Below are 19,256 nucleotides of genomic sequence, written 5' to 3' on the forward strand. Positions count from 1 at the left end.
AAAAAGCCATTTTGGCCCCTTTGGTGTACTAAAGAAAAATGGTGGAGAGCTGCAAACGTAACATAAGTTTTTGTCATTTTAAAAGTGAATACAACAAACACCCAAAAGGCCCAAAGACCCAAAGAGCTGCAACAACGGGTGCCACGGGTTGCCGACCCCTGAACTAAGATATCGTAGCACAAATCTAGTTAGCATCATTTTGTCTGCTTTCTACTTTCTTGTCTGGAAGATGTCACAAAGCTGAGTTCTGGGGTTTGAGTCCATCCACTCTAAGAGTCCAAGGAGTATACCCCCCCCCCCTCGCAGGGGTGGCACCACTCCCCTACGTGTATCAGTGTTGTGTGCGTCCAACTGGTTCCAGTCTAGTTTAGTTCTACAGTGTTTCTATTGTGGAATTCCAGGGATCTGTAACAGTTTCACCGTCCCAGCAGGTGGGAGGAAGCATGGAAACATTTATCATGTTTGTGGGGGAGGGGGGCGGGGGGTCTTCACTGGATTAAAGCAACCTTATTATTCAAATGCAACATCTTAACATTTATGACATCCGCTTTTATAACTGACATCTTCAACAACTTTACCCCCGCCCCCGTGCTTGCGGGGCCCCCGGTACACCATTCCCATCCCCCTCCAGCCCCCGTGTGTGTCTCCTGGAGTGTGTGTGTGTGATAGCAGAAAAGCCAGACATAGAAGAGGAGAAGGGGGTCTCTGGAGGCCCCCCACACCAGTGCTCTCCCTGCTGCCAGGCACACTACACACACCAGAGAGCTTATTTACCCAGCAGCCCCAAAAGAGGCCTGGGCCCAAGATCTTATTTACTCCGAGCCTGGGCGACTATCAGGTGCTGAGGGGATCTGGCCCGCAGCAAAAGCAAATACCCAAGATCAAACCGAACCGCGCTGGAAGAAAAGAGGCACAGAGCCAAAGTCTTGGTCAAGCAACAATGTTTACTTGGTGGTTTGCAAAGCTATATGTGGACTTCCAATTGACACATCACTTCCTCATCCCCCCCGCCTCTTCTATTCAAGAGATGCTAACATAACCATACGTCTAGACTGTGGTAAAGCGGACGCCTTTTTTTTTTTAAATGCAGCACTGCCACCGGTCTTCAGGATCAGACACGGTGTCGGGGGGAAACCGGGATGAAAAAAGCCCCGCTAATGACGAGCTCTTATGCATCAGTGCACTTACTAATGAGCTTCCAGGGAGAGGCTGGCAGAGCCTGAGCGAAGGCTGAGCCGGGCTGCGAGAGGCCTGGGCCATCACTTCCCCGCTGTGATCCTTGCCTTTCCACTCGCAAGGAGCCCCGGCTCCCAGCCACTAATGAGTGTTAGAGGGGGAGTCCGTGCTCGCGTCCACCTGCCAGCCTTCAGAGCCCAGCCTGCTGCAAGACAGTAGGGGTCAGATGCATTCCTGAGCTCTTAATAATTTACATCATATTGATTTCCTCACTCTTAGACATTCTCACCTGCGCAGGCTCTCCCTTCTCCGGCTGAAATAAGCGCAGAGAGAAGACACATCGTGTTGTCAACGCAGCGCTTGAAATCGCTCAAAAAAATAATCGCCATAATTCCACATTTCCTGTTGTTTAAAAGGTAAGCGCAAAGTTGTGACACCTGAGAAAATGAGCCCAATCAAAAAGGTCCGAAAATGCAAGAATGAGAATGAATTATGCAGTTTGCATTGGACTTAACCTCTAATCAGACTCAGGCAGGAGGACATTAATATTCCTGCTCTGTCAATATGATGATCTGTATACGCCGTCCTTTAAATATTCATCAGCTTTGAACACAGAGCTCTCCTTGGTGTGATTCATAATTCACATGCTATGAATGTTACATGGGTGTGGCGCCACCAACTACTTTCTATCAGCGCTGCCACACTTCAGCCTGACTTTTAACACCTTCACTCATTACACTCCAGGCTTCAAGTGCCCGTCATCTCCATACCGGGAAGGCTGTCTGTCTTCCGTCCGTCTGTCCGGCCATGGACACGCCCGCCTGTCTTGCCTGTCTTTACTGCTGTCTGTCCATCTGTCCATTTGTCTGTCCGTCTTTACTGGCATCTGTACATCTGTCCATCTGTCCATTTGTCTGTCCGTCTTTACTGGCATCTGTACATCTGTCCATCTGTCCATTTGTCCGTCTTTACTGGCTTCTGTCCATCTGTCCATTTGTCTGTCCATCTTTATTGGCTTCTGTCAATCTGTCCATTTGTCTGTTCGTCTCTAATGGTGTCTGTCCATTTGTCTGTCCGTCTTTACTGGCATCTGTCCATCTGTCCATTTGTCTGTCTTTATTGGCTTCTGTCCATTTGTCTGTCCGTCTTTACTGGCGTCTGTGCATTTGTCTGTCCATCTTTGCTGGCATCTGTCAATCCGTCCACTCCGTCTATCCATCTTTACTGCTGTCTGTCCATCTGTCCATTTGTCTGTCCATCTTTATTGGCTTCTGTCCGTCTTTATTGGCTTCTGTCCATTTGTCTGTCCGTCTCTACTGGTGTCTGTCCATTTGTCTGTCTGTCTTTACTGGCATCTGTCCATCTGTCCATTTGTCCGTCTTTACTAGCTTCTGTTCATCTGCCCATTTGTCTGTCCGTCTTTACTGCTGTCTGTCCATCTGTCCATTTGTCTGTCGATCTTTATTGGCTTCTGTCCATCTTTATTGGCTTCTGTCCATTTGTCTGTCCGTCTTTACTGGCATCTGTCCATCTGTCCATTTGTCTGACCGTCTTTAATGGCGTCTGTGCATTTGTCTGTCCATCTTTGCTGGCATCTGTCCATCCGTCAGTTTGTCTAACTGTCTTTGCTGGCATCTGTCAATCCGTCCACTTGTCTATCCATCTTTACTGCTGTCTGTCCATCAGTCCATTTGTCTGTTCATTTTTACTGACATCTGTCCATTTGTCTGTCCGTCTTTGCTGGCCTCTGTCCATTTGTCTGTTTGTCTTTACTGTCATCTGTCCATCTGTCTGTCTATCTTTGCGGGTATCTGTCCATCTTTCCGTTTGTCTATCCATCTTTACTGTTGTCTGTCCATTCCTCTCTTGTCTGTCCGCCTTTACTGACATCTGTCCATTGTCTATCTGCCTTTGCTGCTCTATTCATCTGTCGCTCAATGTCCACCTGTCCATCTGTCTACCCATCTTTACTGGTTTCTGTCCATCCATCAGTTTCCTTTGGTCCCTCCATCTATCTGTTGGTATGTCCATCAATTCCTCCCATCCACTGGCAGGTCTCGTGTCTGTCTTTCCAACTAAACTTGGGTCTGTCATTCATCCATTCATTGGCTATCTGTCTGTTATCTGTTTCTCAGCTTTCCCATCCATCTTTTGGTCTGGTCATCCAACCATCAGTTTGTCCATCCACACGTATGCCACACGTATGTCTGTCCACGTATGTCTGTCCAGTTATTATGTTGTCATCTATTCATCCAACCAACTCTATTAATAGTCTATTAATTAGTCTGCATAATTTTATCTGTTTGTCCATCCATTGAACCAATAGCTCATCCATCCGTCTGTCTGTCTGTCTGTCTGTCCAGCCATCTATCATCCATCCGTTTATTCTCCTGTTCATCCCATCTCTTTGTCTGTCTGTCCATCCATGAATCCAAAGGATGCTGCGTCCATCCATTCCTTTTGTCCGTCTGTCTGTTTTTCCTACTATTTGCTCAACCATCCATTTGCTTGCCTGTCCACCTTTTTGTCAGTCTGTCCTGCCATTCATTCATCTATCCACCCACTTCTTCATCTCTTCATCCATTCATCAATTAGTAAGTCCGTCCTTCCCTTTGGAGACATTGATCAATTCCCAATGTGTCCATCTGTTCGTCCAGCAATCTGTTGGTCTGTCCGACTGTCTATCGATTTGTCGTCTGTCCAGTTACAGTATTTGTCCTTCTGACCAGATGACCATCTGTTTGTGTGACTGAGCATCCATCCGTCCATCCGTCCGTCCACCCGTCCATCCATGGTTAAAGATACATTAACTAACATTAACTAAGTCTTTACATGAAATGTCCTTCCTATGTATTTTTAGTAATTGCGAGACGTGTGGTGAAAATGACAAATAGAAACTACTGACTTTGGTTGGGTTGCAACTCGAGAAGGCAAAAAACAACTTTTTTCATTCTAAAAGCAAAATATACATCAATTGAAAACCGTGTAACCTAACAATGTCCCACTAAAGCCACCGATTCCTACCTGGATCAGTGCCATTTGAAGTATATTTCATGTGATATTTGTTAAGAAAACAAAGACTTTGATTGAATTAGATGAATTAATGCATCCATCTATGAAGGCTATAGCAGCAGAAACGGAAAGAAAGTGATCAAATGTCATGAATAAAGTCATCTTGGCTTTCAAAACATGTAGCTTGGTAAACACTGCCACCCTCTGGTTGCTCACGAGAGGACACTTCCTCGGCGCCAGTGTTCGCCAAATCACGCGAGACCTGACAGAGGATGCTTCGTTCTCATTGGCCGGTTTCGTAGGTGAGGCTTGCGTAGTGAATGTTGTTGATACACACGCGCGTGCAATCAAGCACATTTAATGCATATATCACACTAGTGAACAAGGATAGATGAATAAAATGACATTCAAGAGAATCAGCTCCCATGTCCGTTAGGAAACCATGACTTGTAATTCGTCCTAACAACCACTTGGTGTCAGCAAAGAGATGCATTTGTATCCATGTGAAAATATACACTAATACTAAGTCCCAGGGTGGAATGGTGAGCAAATACAGCTTGGAATGAGTTTTACCTGCATGCACTGACTTAGCATAGACGCACCGTGATGATATTTCCTTTCTTTTATCACTTGCCGTAGTCATTTTGTCCAATGAGGAGATCATTCAGTCTCCCTCATATTATTGTCACAGAAGCATCTCTCAGTCAAAAGTATTATTATCACAATCCACTGTGGGGGGGCGGGCACCTCCGGCTTCTTTCCTGTTGGTGGGGGCAGCTCAGGACCACTGCTGTTTGGCTCCCGGTGCCGTCTGCCCTTGTGGGGTGGTGTGGTCTATACCGCCGCTTTCTGGTGCTGGTTGTCCCCTGGCCTTAATATATAATAATAATGAAAAGAATCATTCATTCATTCATTTCCTACAGCTTTTTCCTTGCGACCCTTGTGAGGAAAAAGCGGGTCATGGGGGTGCTGGAACCTATCCCAGCTGTCTTCAGGCGAGAGGCAGGGTCCACCCTGGACTGGTGGCCAGCCAATCACAGGGCACATATAGAAAAACAACCATTCACACTCACATTCATACCTATGGAAAATTTGCAGTCGTCAATTAACCTAGCATGTTTTTGGAATGTGGGAGGAAACCGGAGTCCCCGCAGAACATGAGGCCTGCGTGCTAACCACTTGCAACCGTGCAGCCCCAAAAGAGAAATGTTTCTGGATTTTTAAAGTATTTATCTCTTGTTCTGGGTGGGTGGAGGCGGGGCTGCGATCATACACACACAGAGTGCAGAAAAGGGTGAACATAGTAGAAATTAAATGAGAAGATTGCAATATTCATTCATTCATTTTCTACCGCTTATCCTCACAAGGGTCGCGGGGGTGCTGGAGCCTATCCCAGCTGTCTTCGGGCGAGAGGCGGGCTACACCCTGGACTGGTGGCCAGCCAATCACAGGGCACATATAGACAAACAACCATTCACACTCACATTCATACCTATGGACAATTTGGAGTCGCCAATTAACCTAGCATGTTTTTGGAATGTGGGAGGAAACCAGAGTAACTGGAGAAAACCCACGCATGCACTGGGAGAACATGCAAACTCCACACAGAGATGGCCAAGGGTGGAATTGAACCCTTGTCCTGAAAAGAATCATAATAAGAATAAAGAATATAGCATAATAATGCAATGTTTTTTTTTCACCCAAATAGTAGTCGTGTTGCTGCTGGATGTTCACAGTATCCCCATCATACTGGAGGGTTCTTTTCTTTTTCAAAAGAGGAAACTTTAGGACAACAATGGACCAAGCAGAGATTAATGGACACCCACCTGGAATTGTGTTCTTTTCAGTGATCATTTCACTGATGACTGCTATGAAGGAACACCTTTACAAGAAGCATTTGGCTTGAAAGTACACTATAATATATTTTGAAAAAGGATGCTATTCTACTGGTACACACGGGATAAAAAAAACCAAGAAGAAAAACATCAAAGTGGCCACAGAAGAGAATAAATCATGTTTTGTTTACATAATGTCTTCGAAACACTATTCCATGGTAGCGACAAGGCTGTAAAGCATTATGCATCTTATATGAGCATCTTTTAGAGTCATCAGGCTACAAAGAGCTTTTTACGCTGATGAAGAAGCTGATGTGGAAGAATAATCAAAGGATAAGCAGCACCAGAGTCATTTTCAATGTTTACCGTTGGCTTTCAGAAATGGAAGAATGTAGAACAGGGGTGGGCAAACTTTTTGACTCGCGAGCCGCATTAATTTAACAAAATTGACGGGGGGGATTATGTAGTATTTTACACATAAAAGTCCATTTTTACACCTATATTTTACACATATTTTACATGTAAAAGTGTCATGCAATCTGCTATATGTGCACTTTGAAATCATTTATTTGATGTAAAGTGTGTTTCTCAATGTATTATTATTATTATTATTTTTTTTTTATTATTAGAATTATTATATTAATATTATTAACAACAATATTAATATAATAGTAGTATTATTATCATTATTTGTATTACTATTATTGTGCTTGTGCTCCTTTTTCCAGGAGTATTTTGTAATATTACTACCATTATTATATTAATATTATTAACAACAATATTAATATAATAGTATTATTATTATTATTATTATTATTATTATTATTATTATTATTATTATTATTATTATTATTATTATTATTATTATTATTATTATTATTATTATTATTATTATTATGTGCTTGTGTCCCTTTTGACAGGAGCATTTTGTAACAGACCACATCAAATAACGAAATTGATAAAGCAGCTACCTCAACCATCAAAAAATTGGCCCAAGCCATGATGCCAGGTTGTATGTTGAGTTCAAATGAAATATTTGGAAAAAACAGGCGGGCCATATTGAAACACTTGGCGGGCCGGATGTGGCCCCCGGGCCGTAGTTTGCCCACCCCTGATGTAGAAGGTCATTCCAAAGAATATTTAACACATTTTAGCAAAGTTGATTGAAGTCATTGATCATCATCATTCACATTTGATTCCACTTCCTCATGATTTGACAGCCAGGCTGTTTTCCAAGGCATTAAAGTGAGATGACACGGAGTTTGTGTTTACCTGCTCAAAGGTCCTAAATGTAGTGGAAAAACGGGAGCAAAGGGCGGAATGAGTGTGAGTAAAATGAAAGATCATGTTGTTGATAGCAGCCATTTCAGTGCCCTCGCTCTCAACTCACCGTGACCCCAAGTGACCGGGACGGCGATGCCGCGTGCACGCTCTCCTCCGGGGTAATTAGAGCTTCCTCATCTTTCCTTTGACATCAATAATTAAGAGGCGGCGTTTTATTTTTGAGGCATCACGGTCCTCTGATAAGGCCACGGTTGATCAAGTAGATCAGAGCGGGAAGAAGCACCAGGGGATTCTCATTAAGGAAATGCTGGCTCAGCAGCAAAAAAGACGGACTTGCAACCGACCCTTGCAGAAGGTTTACACTTCATCATCATCGTCGTCACAACACGCCGGTGTTTTTTTCATCCTTTCCAAAATAGTCCAGGCCTATAAGTCACATGACAAGATCTGCTTACTTTGCACATTCAGCATTCAGGGTTGTCCTCCAAGAGGCTCACTTTATGTCGTCGTGTCACTTTCCCGCAGAAGCCGCATGCAATCACGGAACTTAGTCTCTTCTGATCAGCTCTCGCCTCATTCATGCTCCCCGACTTGGTAACGTGCACTGACAAACGCCATGCAATGGAATATGGAAGATTATTGTCGAGATGCATAAGCGGCGTGCCGTCGCTGCTGAGTTTGGATGCGGTAAGACATTTCAAACTTCTCAAAGACATCCTGAGCCTCATGGAGGAAGATGGAGGATCCCATTTGGTTGTCTGTCAAGACACGGGACCACGCTGGGCCCAAATGAAGGTCGGTACCGGTGCCAAGTGCAGTCCCATAACCGTCAGACACCACAAAAGGGGAGCACCAAACATGGGACATTGGAAGGTAGAAGAAAGTTTCCTTCTCCCTTGACGATCCCGATGGCTTGATAAGGAGATGTTCTCCACAATCATTATCCTTCAATGAAACGATGGAGTTTCAGGTCGCACAGGGGCGTCAAACGGCAGCCATGCTATGTGGAGATGTCGCTCATGACTTCTTCCAGATGAATGATGTCACTCTTTTGGACCATCCTGCATCCTGGACAACATTTGGAGATGGATTTACAACAATGGACATGAGTTCCAACATTCCCAATAGCCTCCTGGGAACACCGGAATCACACATGCCCAAAGCTATCAATGATGCAGGTATTGCAACATTTTATTTGGATTGCATTTCATTTTTTGTGTCTTTTTTTTAGCTATGATCCAAAACTAAACTGTAATGATTCTTTGAAAGAAATGTTTTTTTTTGTCTCCCATTTCTTCCTTTTGCATTTTCAAGCTCTACTGAGAACCTCCTTGAGATCCAAGAATGCCAAATGTCCGTTCTTCACAAGACTAACATTTGCCCGAGGCGTTTACATACCAATGATCATTAGACATCTATGGACGTTTACATAACATGCATCTTTGGCAAAGCATGCCACGCTAGCACACTGAGATTCCATCCAGGATCTCCTGAATGTGAGGCAGATGTTCCACCATTCCGCCAATACGGTATCAATGATGATGGTATTTCACGCTTAGTGTCTTTCTGATGTTGTATTGCGATGAGAAATATCTAACAACAATTCAAGGTAGCCCACCGGGATGCAGTGAGCAGCTTGGCTTCGGGTGGTGGTGGTGGGGGGGGGGGGGGGGGGGGCTCCATCGGTTTCCATGGCAACGGATCACAAGGGGGCCAACAGGAAGCAGCAGACGTGATGTCAAATACCAAGATGTCATGTCGCAGCACAAAGAGAAGAAAGGAAAGCAACGCAGACATTTGAGAGGAATGACCATGTGGATGCCGCTCATCAGCATCGGCCGGCAGTCGGAGTGCGATTAATAAGCCTTTCTTTTCTTTCTAAACCGCACTTTTGTCCCAAGACTCACATTTCAGCAACAGAAGAAGACGAAAAGCACAGCGACATGTGAAGGTCACGGAGATGCTTCCAAACGTTGTGCTTTTCCACAGGCTTGGCTTTAATTGGCAGCATTTTAATTATTCATACCGCTGATGTGTTACTCAGGGGGAAGGTTCACCGACGCTGCCCTCCGCACGGCGTCATGCATACATCATCAACACGCAGGCTTCCACCAGTCGCAGCGCCACTCCCGGTTAGACGTTCCTCCCTATGACTTATCACGTGACATGTCTTTGGCTTTGTATTTGGCTTTTATGTCTAAGCTTGTACTGATCCGTCCTGGCTGCTCAGTACAATATGGCTACAGTAATAATAATAATAATAGTCAATAGTAAAAGATGACTGACTTCACTTCTTTTTACACTGCAAAGAGGGTAAAATGATCATGCAAATGTTGACTGCACACCCAATAAAGTTTTTTTGATGACTTGGCTTCATTCGGTCCGGAGTTCGACCAGAAGAGATTCATTCAGGATGCACGACCCCGCACGGGAAACGCAAGGTTTCTACATTAAGTGATGTCTCACCCTTTCAAAGGCACATCCTTCTATGGAGAACTTTTAGACCCCATTCCATCATCCCATGATTACATTATTTACATTCTTTAGTGCTGAGTACGCAATATCCTCAATAACACTTTTATTGCAAATGTTGATCAGAAACTGGAAACTGGTTCATTGCTTGTAGACCCGACATTAAGAAGTGATTTGGCTGGATTCAATATTAATAAATGGAATGTATACATTTAAAATCTTTGAAATACACTTTATGACATTATTAGAGCCCTCCAGACACTGTATAACACCCCTATATGCACCTTTAAGCAGAAAAGTGAGATATTCCTTGTTTTTTTTTGCAGCTTTATACACTGGTGTTGACCAATGCAGTAGACAGAATAAGAATAAACAAGCCGTGGAAGACAGAAATAAAAGCCCTGGTCTAGCCGTGTCTCAGTTGGCACAGTGTTGCCTTGGGAACCCTAATCAGGAGTCGAGTGTCTGCTTCACCAGACTTTTACGGACAAGGCTTATTTTTTTTACTTGTAGCCATTTTTATGCTCCATTTGGGGCCAAGAATGACTACAATTAGCTTAAATAACTTATGGTAGGCTGTATTGACCCATTAAATAGTAATTAATACTTTAATTAATACTACATTATTTCATTATTTTGGGGGGGAAGAGCCAACATAGCGAGGGAGCTACAATGTTCCCCATTTGCTGGTGGTCCCGGAAAACAACCCCACCAAAATGCAGAATGGACTGTAATGAGTTATGACTAGAACGCCAAGGGTGTGTAATCTATAAATAAAATGTGCCGGCGGCGGCGTTTCTTTGGCACTAATTCCACCCGCAGCAGATGAAGAAGAATGGCGGTCCCGCAGCTGGTGCCGGGCTCGGCCATGAATCAGCAGTCGGGGCCAAAGCAGAGTGGAAAAGAAGGCCACAGAGCGGGGCGGGGTCACCGTCAGGAGGCAGCGCGGCTTATTTGCGGGTGGCAACATATGGCGGTGGCTTCCTAGAGACTGCGGCTTCACAGCTGTGGATCTCTGACCCCCGAGGACGGCCGCTAACGTGTTGCAAAGTGGCCACGTGATGGCGGTTGGAACTATCTTCTGCTCTTTTCACATGGGACAAAGCATGACCTCTCCCAGATTAAATGGTATACTCCAATCACTAAGCCAAAATGTTTTTTCGCTCTATTTTTCCTCCCGGAGGGCAGATGGTGGGGAACGTGTACGCCGGCATATGGGCCGAGGCACAGCAGCAAAAGCAGCAATAGCACTCTAGTGTTTTACGCTGCTGGATTATTGTGTGAGAACAGCCCGTAATGGACAATAAGTAAGCCCTACGTGTGTCCGCCGACATGCAGCCTGCATGGGCCGGCGGACGGGTGAAAGACACAGGCGACAGACAGACAGACGGGCTGAGCGACTGTCGTGAGACCGGGATTAGACCTCGCGCTGTTTGCCGCTGCGGCTGCTGCTGCTGTTTTTCAAATTGCTCTAGATTCCCAGAGATTATGTGCGGTGAATGAATGACTGAGTGAATGAATGAGATCCTTTTCAAAACAAACATACAGTAAGCCTGAAAGTCAGCCCGGTGCGTTCAAGTACATTGGAGACTTCAAGCAAACGTCCGTTGCTCATCATCCACAAAATGGTGTGCATTCGAAAGATATAAAAACAGATAAAAAAAAAGATGGGATCATGGGATGGTTTGGTGGTTTTCCATCCATGCTGTGAGGTTCATGCTAACATGTCGTCCTTCCTTCCTGGGTGCATTGATGTCACATGGCAACATAGAAAGGAAGGCTATGTAGCTAGCCAGGCTAGACGCTAGCCTGTGGCCAGGTGTCGCTACGACAAGACAAAGTGTGTGTCACGTCTCACGTAAGAATCACGGATGATAGGCGACATTCCAAAAATTTTGACTTTTCCTATAAAGGTAAGGTGGAAATCCTTCCTGGGATGCGAGTACAAAAGGAAATCATGCAAACATCTAATGACTAATGATAATAACGGGGTGCCATCGAACGCAGCTATGAAGGCTTATTCTGTCAGGTCCTTCAGCACTCCAGGCCAGGGCGTAACTTTGGGTCTACCCTCGTGGGGGGGGGGGGGCAGTTTGCCTGTTTATTTATTTATTGAATAATTTACTTTTTTTTAAAGGAATCAGGGTAATTTGGCATATCTATTAGAATTACAGTGTGATACTTTTACTGTGATTTACTTGCAGCTGAACTACACTTTTTGGGGGAATCATTCACAAATATTGCTTTCCTTTTTTCTGTGCATTCTAGCAGAGAGAACGAGTTCATATGAGCTAGCTAGCAACAAGCGTTGTGGGAAAAAAAATGCCAAAAGTCTTCCATTTCCATAAGTGACTTGTATATTAACCAAGCTACAGCCATATTGTTATTGTAGCAGCTAGCATGAAAAAATATTTTTTATCTTGCATCACTAATTGCGGGGTGGCACGGCGGTCGAGTGGTTAGCGCGCAGACCTCACAGCTAGGAGACCAGGGTTCAATTCCACCCTCGGCCATCTCTGTGTGGAGTTTGCATGTTCTCCCCGTGTATGCGTGGGTTTTCTCCGGGTACTCCGGTTTCCTCCCACATTCCAAAAACATGCTAGGTTAATTAGCGACTCCAAATTGTCCATAGGTATGAATGTGAGTGTGAATGGTTGTTTGCCTATATGTGCCCTGTGAAAGTGTCCGGTCGGCAACATCACTGAAGCGGCAGACAGGGCCTTGAGATGTCTGTGGCAAGCAAGGAGATTCATGGAGTCATGGTACAATTCCCACTTCCGAGCAGGAATTGGAGGAAGGAGTAGGACGAGTCATTGGCAGGTTATCAATAAACCTTTTGGCCAAAAGTCTGAATGCTCTTTTAACATCAGCATCACCTTGGGACTTTTTCTACGTTCCAGTACTCATCACATGGCCAATCCCAAAGTCCTGTCCTCTTTTCTGTAGCGACATCTCAGATAGAAGAGCTAAACTCATGCAGCATGTGGCGCCTCAAGAAGCAAAAAGCAAACGGAGCAAACATTCCAAATGGGAAGTGGAAACATGCTGTGCTAGACAAAAACACAAAAATAAGCTTAGTTGCAAGCAAGGACACAAAATTCAGCAACCGTGCTGGACTAAGTGGACAAGATGTGTTTACCGACTCTCCATGGGGGGGTTGGCTCTCAGCAAACATCACACACACACACACACACACACACACCCTCACGCATCGGCATGCCGACCTCAACCAGTCAGCATATCTGCCGGCCTGAATCAAGCATGGATGCCACGCACGACAATGATACCCCCCCACCTTGGTCACATTATCTTCAACAACTGTCCAATCAACAATGAACAACAATGATACTCGCCATGTTATCTTAAGAGTTAGCTTGAATACAGATATAGCTTGAATATAGATACAGCAGATACTGTAGTGAACAACAACAACAAGATCCCCCAACGACATTATACCGTTTCCTTTCATGACTTTATATTCATTCAAGATGTTTCTCATGCGGGCGGCATGGCGGTCTAGTGGTTAGCGCGCAGACCTCACAGCTAGGAGACCAGGGTTCAATTCCACCCTTGGCCATCTCTGTGTGGAGTTTGCGGCGGGGCGCCGTCGGAACGGGTACTCCGGTTTCCTCCCACATTCCAAAAACATGCTAGGTTAATTGGTGACTCCAAATTGTATGGTATGAATGTGAGTGTGAATGGTTGTTTGTCTATATGTGCCCTGTGATTGGCTGGCCACAAGTCCAGGGTGTACCCCGCCTCTCGCCCAAAAACAGCTGGGATAGGCTCCAGCACCCCCCGCGACCTTCGTGAGGAAAAAGCGGTAGAAAATGAATGAATGAATGAATGTTTCCCGTGCGTTTCTCTGACTACAAAAGGTGGGACCTCATGTGGGACGTCATCAGGCTCGCTAGCGATAATAATCAGCCCGATATCAGCATAAAAATGCAATATCAGTTGATATCGGTATCGGCTGATATTGGTATTGGCTGATATTGGCATCGGCTGATATTCAGAGTTGGACAATATCGGCATATTGATTTTCGGCATTAAAAAAAGCCAATATCGGACATCCCTAGTTCTCCTAGTCCTCTCCCACTTGATACTGGGGAATATTATACTCACTGTAGTACCTCCAGTCAGTGGTCGCTGTGCCACCCAGTTCAGGTCCAGTGTTGAGTGGCATCTCGGCTGTCTCACATTCCATGTGACTCCCACGGAACCAATACCTTGGGCCTCCATCTTGGGACTACGACACCTCAACTAGGTGTCTGGTGGAGCAGGCAGGCGTGCTGGCGTGGAGTCTGAGATGGAGCTGGAGCTGGTGGGGGTTGTGAGGAGGGAGGCCCTGAGGCCTGGGAGTTCTGCCAACAAACCTTCTTCCTGTGTTTGCCGGGCTGCCAGAGACTCCCTCATCAGGGCCAGCATTCTTCCACCAGGCTTTGAAGGTGTCTCCCATGCTGATTCTGGAGCTGCTGCCTTTTTCGGTTTGCAATCCTTTGTTTCTGACTATAGCCATCCTATGTCTGACACCAACTGTGGTACGGTCCAGTCAGATTCAGACCACATCAGAGGTGAGTGCTTAAGTGCTGTTTATTGCCCCAATCCTAAATTGGAAAACACAGCAAATATTTCACATGATTTCACTTACTTACTACAAACATACGTACATATACTGTCTACCAGTATTAATATCTGTGGAATAGGAAGGAAAATAAATCAGTCAGACTGATTAGCATGTCTCTCCCAGTCCCCGGCGTGTTTGAGTGACAGGAAGAAAAGCCAACCCTCCACTCAGACAAGCCGTCTTATGGGAACATGCTGATTCCGTGGAAATGTTTCCTGTGCCAAAATTATTCATATGATGATTGAGGTGATGTAGTTTATGTAAGTACAGGAAATCATACATTCTTATGGGAAATACTCTAAAGATTGAGCTCAATATCGCAATCAAACTGCGTTATTTATCTATAAATCCTTTAAGCAATGTACTTGTATGCTGTAATAAACACCCCCCCCAGCTGAGAAATAACATTAATTTGTGCGTGTCCAGGTATGTGCATGTACACGGCTCTACAACTTCACTTCAAAAAGAAGAAGAATAGATACAGATATTGGTCCTGTTTCACTAGCTCTTCTCGGCAGGATGGAAGCATTTCAGCACCAGGGACAGTTCCCCAGCCGACCCACACACTCCTTTCCCAAAAGAGCAGTTGGGAAGAATGTACGCTAACCAAGCCGGATCCTTAGGAGCTTCTAAGTGGAGCTTCGACATGATGCAAAAAGAAGAAATGGGAGTGAAATGACTGAAATGGCTGTGCTCTTCAACTTTTCATCAACAGCCTACTTGCATTTCCAAGCTCTTCTAAGAACCTCCTTAAGATTCTTAGCATCGTTCAGCTGCTCTTAGCATTTGGATGCTAAAGAGGATTGTATGGATGCTATATGCTAGATTCCTTATGGATACACACACGCATCAAATATGAATCGTTGTTGACTTGGGGGTGGGCGTGGAGGGGGGGGCATATCCAGTAGCAGTTGATCCCGTGTCGGCACAAGGGGGAGTCATCCGTGCAAGGAGAGGTGGAGGCAACTAAGCCCCCCCTGGGAGAGACGTCACCAGGCTGGGGCGCATCATCGACCAGTGTCCGCTAACGTGCGCCCACACTCCGCCGCCGAGGACGTCAGGATCGCTTTCTTCTCCCCCCCTCCCTACCCCCCACCCCCTAAATGCGAGATGCTTGGCCAAATGAAATTAAGTCGAGTGAAGCTGCTCGTGTGCGCGCGTCTCGGAGAGGAAACATTCACCTGCTCCTGCATCCAAGCGGGGGGGAAAAGCGAGCGGGAAGGTCGTTGTTGAAGGTGCGGGAGGCTGCGTGCGTGGAGCATGCTTCCGGAGGAAGGGAGCATCTCATACCGGCAACATCTCCAAGTTTTGTCGGCGTGATATTTTGCGTGTCAACATGCCTGTCAGAAGAGGACACGTCGCCCCACAGAACACATTTCTTGGAATCATTATCCGGAAATTCGAGGGTCAGAGTAAGTATTTTTTTGTACAATGTAAGATTTGAGATGTTTTGGTGCGAATGTAGCAGCTTGGCAGCTTTGACTTATTTATTTATGTATTTATTTATTTATTTATTTCCCAAGCCGCTCCAAGGTCAGATGAAGCACGGCGGCGCTCACCTTTCTTTCTGCCCCGCAGACCGCAAATTTGTCATAGCCAACGCCAGAGTGGAGAACTGTGCCGTCATTTACTGCAACGATGGCTTCTGCGAGATGACCGGCTTCTCCAGACCGGACATCATGCAGAAGCCGTGCACCTGCGACTTCCTCCACGGCGACCACACGGACAAGGAGGCCATCGAGCAGGTGGCCCAGGCCGTGCAGGGCTCGGAGGAGCGCAAGGTGGAGATCACCTACTACCGCAAGGATGGTGAGTCAGTGACCTTTGCTTGGCTGGCATGCAACCCAAGAGAGGGTAATAAGAGGCAGGCATCACCCCTGCTAGCGTGACCTGATATTGCTGCTGTTAGCCCGTATCGCTTACTCTCACCCCGAACCCAAACATTAGTCATGACGTCCCAGGCAACATCGATATCACGTCTGCGGGCCACACTGAACTTTATCTCCGGCGGCCACGACATTAGGTACACCACTCAACTACAACAATGCTGATTTTGGCTCCATTATTCTTTAGCTACGACAATGATGACAATAAATGCATTTCCAACATAATCCCTACAGTACATGTAAACTAGACATCTTCTTTTTGTGTCCACCTGGAGGTAATGAGGATGAGTCCTATAATGAAATATCATGGCATAACTACTACCAGGAGAACCAGAGTATAGAGGGGAAGGAGCCATCTGCTGTGGCCCATAAAGGTGCACTGTATTCGGGCACACGCTCCGAGCAGACACTGTGACACATGGAGGTCTCCGGCAAACCTTTTGTACTTTTCAAGCGTTTCAGGTAGCTGATAAGGTTTTGGACGTGTTGATTGTGCAATTGTACTGCATTGACGCAGTATTTCTACACACATATGGTTGGGGTGTCATCAAGCGGGATGATGTTTGTAAGATGGCAGTTGGCAATGACGGCTGCTGTGTGTGAATGGTAGTACTATAATACTATGGTAGTACTCCACATTTGAAGGTTCAAAGGTTATGTTTGCTTCTTCAATCCGAGGCTCCAGCCAAATATCATGACATGACTACTACCAGGAGAACCAGAGTATAGAGGGGGAGGAGGCATCTGCTGTGGCCCAGGAAGGTGCACTGTATTCGGGCACACGGTCCGAGCAGACGCTGTGACACACGGAGGTCTCCGGCAAACCTTTTGTACTTTTCAAGCGTTTCAGGTAGCCGATAAGGTTTTGGACGTGTTGATTGTGCAGTTGTACTGCATTGATGCAGTATTTCTACACACATATGGTTGGGGTGTCATCAAGCGTGATGATGTTTGTAACGTCGGCTCTTACTTTGCAACCACCGCATCGAGCGCCATGCAGTTGGTAATGACGGCTGCTGTGTGTGAATGGTAGTACTATAGTACTATGGTAGTACTCCACATTTGAAGGTTCAAAGGTTATGTTTGCTTCTTCATGTTTGCTGTCATTAGACTTGTTGTGAAGGCAGAAGCAAACAGTTGAGTTAAACGTGCGCTAATTGTCCTCGTCCGTGAGGCGTTTGAATGCATGGGTGCTTTCAGCAAGCGCACACAGTAGCTTTATTAGCGCAGGGATCAGATGACTAATCTGGAGTATTGCTGTGCATTTGATGGCTGCATCTCTGGCAGCTTTGCGTCCAAAGGGCCTGGCTTCATGCGAAGGCATTTTGGCGCTGCTCGTCATCCATGAATGACAGCAATCCCGAGTCAGAGCGAATTAACGTGGCACAAATCCGCAGATTGGCCACCTCCTGGCGCGCTCTCTCACATGAGCTTTTTGTGGTCCACGTGCTTTTTCATTTGTTCTCCCGATACTGCACTTTTTTTACGTTGTGTAACATTTGATGTCATCTTCTACAGCCAGATGATGAATGTTTAATTGTGAGTTTGATGAGATTCTAGGCCACGGATGCATGTTTCATCTACCATCAGCCGCCACCAGCCTCCCCTCGCCGCTGTTCTTGTTAATCGGGAGGAAATGGAGAGAAAGTAGAAATAGATTGGGACTTTAGGGCTTCTCGGTGAAGGCATGAACGACTCACTTTTTGACGAAGGGAACTTTCCATCGTCCGTGTATGAGCTCCATCTTAACATCATGCGCCCATGAGCGGGGAGGATAAGCGCTGGAGATCCACCCTCTGTCGCTTCACAGTGCTCAGCTTGAAGACACATCTGGTAATACTCCAGGAGCGGTTGAGACGTGCGCTCATGAATAAAGATGGCGTGCACGCCTGACAACGAGCGGCTTTACAGAGAAAATGCACGAGAAGAGCCCGTGTGGGGAATGAAAGATTCATGGCATCCCCATTGATTGCTGCCATGTTTGCGCTGGTGAGCCTATTTCCGACAATCGGCTCTCCTTCGGATCGCTTCAGCTTGCTCATCGAAGCCTCACACAACGAGCGCCGCATGTAACGCTTCTGTACGCCAACAGAGGGCTGACCTTCACCAAGGTCGAGCTGTTAACAAACGTGAACAAAAACAGAGAAGTGCTGTATTTATGCTTCATAATGTTATGAATGGCTGCCTTTCCCCATTCTGGGATGGAATCATCCATTCATGCTACGCTGTGTGCACAATTGGAAGGACAGACGGTACTCTCAGACAACATCATCCAAATATGCCATCATAACATACACAATGTGCACAATTAGTATCCAGTCTCTCCTAAAATACCTGATGGCGCTGCAGCTGTTTTTAATAACATTGCATCATCTTGTTATTCGCACATATGTTACTCTAGTCGGCCATTTTCAGGTATTCTTCCTACTTCTTATTCCACCAAACTCTTCCCACATTTAGCTTAGTTTCATATGTTCCTATTAACAATGAATGGGCAATTGAAATGGTGTCCTCTGGTGTTGAAAAGTCACTTAAAATTGCGTGCTTTCCCCACCCAAAGGGACCGACCGGGTTCAATTCCCGCTTCTGCTTTCGTTATGTTGTATACTAGTCACTGTCCTGGTTGGTTCAATTCCTGATTTCAGCTCAAACTACCAATTTACTCCTCCATTCATTGTACGTTTTAGCATATTTCCACAGCGTTTCAGTCCAGCTTCAGCTGCTGAACGGCTCCTGTGTTAATTCAAAATTTTTAATTTTCACATCTTTTTGAAGCGTTTCAGTTTCACTTCGGCTCTTTGGCATTTATACGCAATGTCTGCTGACATTGCATCATCTAGTTGTTTATGAATTTGTTCAAGTGTTCCTGGTAACGTGAGCCCTACAAAGACAAAATATGCTTTACAGTTGCTCCTTTTTTATGGCACTGAATTTCCACAAATTAGTATTTAATGTTAATAAACT

The 19,256-nt window shown here is 45.6% G+C and overlaps 1 protein-coding gene across 2 annotated transcripts in view; it reads left to right on the forward strand.

Moving 5' to 3' along the window:
* The first annotated feature begins 15,484 nt into the window (after nucleotides 1-15,484).
* Nucleotides 15,485-19,256, forward strand: part of LOC131135668 (potassium voltage-gated channel subfamily H member 7-like) — a 32,399-nt gene continuing 28,627 nt past the window's right edge. The window contains exons 1-2 of one of the 2 annotated variants that reach the window (XM_058081855.1): nucleotides 15,485-15,818; nucleotides 15,985-16,215. In XM_058081855.1, coding sequence (XP_057937838.1) covers nucleotides 15,743-15,818; nucleotides 15,985-16,215 — 307 coding nt within the window. In that variant the 5' untranslated portion in view covers nucleotides 15,485-15,742. The remainder of the gene's footprint in view (nucleotides 15,819-15,984; nucleotides 16,216-19,256) is intronic. The other variant, XM_058081856.1, reaches the window with a different exon arrangement.

This window comes from Doryrhamphus excisus, chromosome 9 (assembly GCF_030265055.1).
Source record: "Doryrhamphus excisus isolate RoL2022-K1 chromosome 9, RoL_Dexc_1.0, whole genome shotgun sequence".
Lineage (NCBI taxonomy): Eukaryota > Metazoa > Chordata > Actinopteri > Syngnathiformes > Syngnathidae > Doryrhamphus > Doryrhamphus excisus.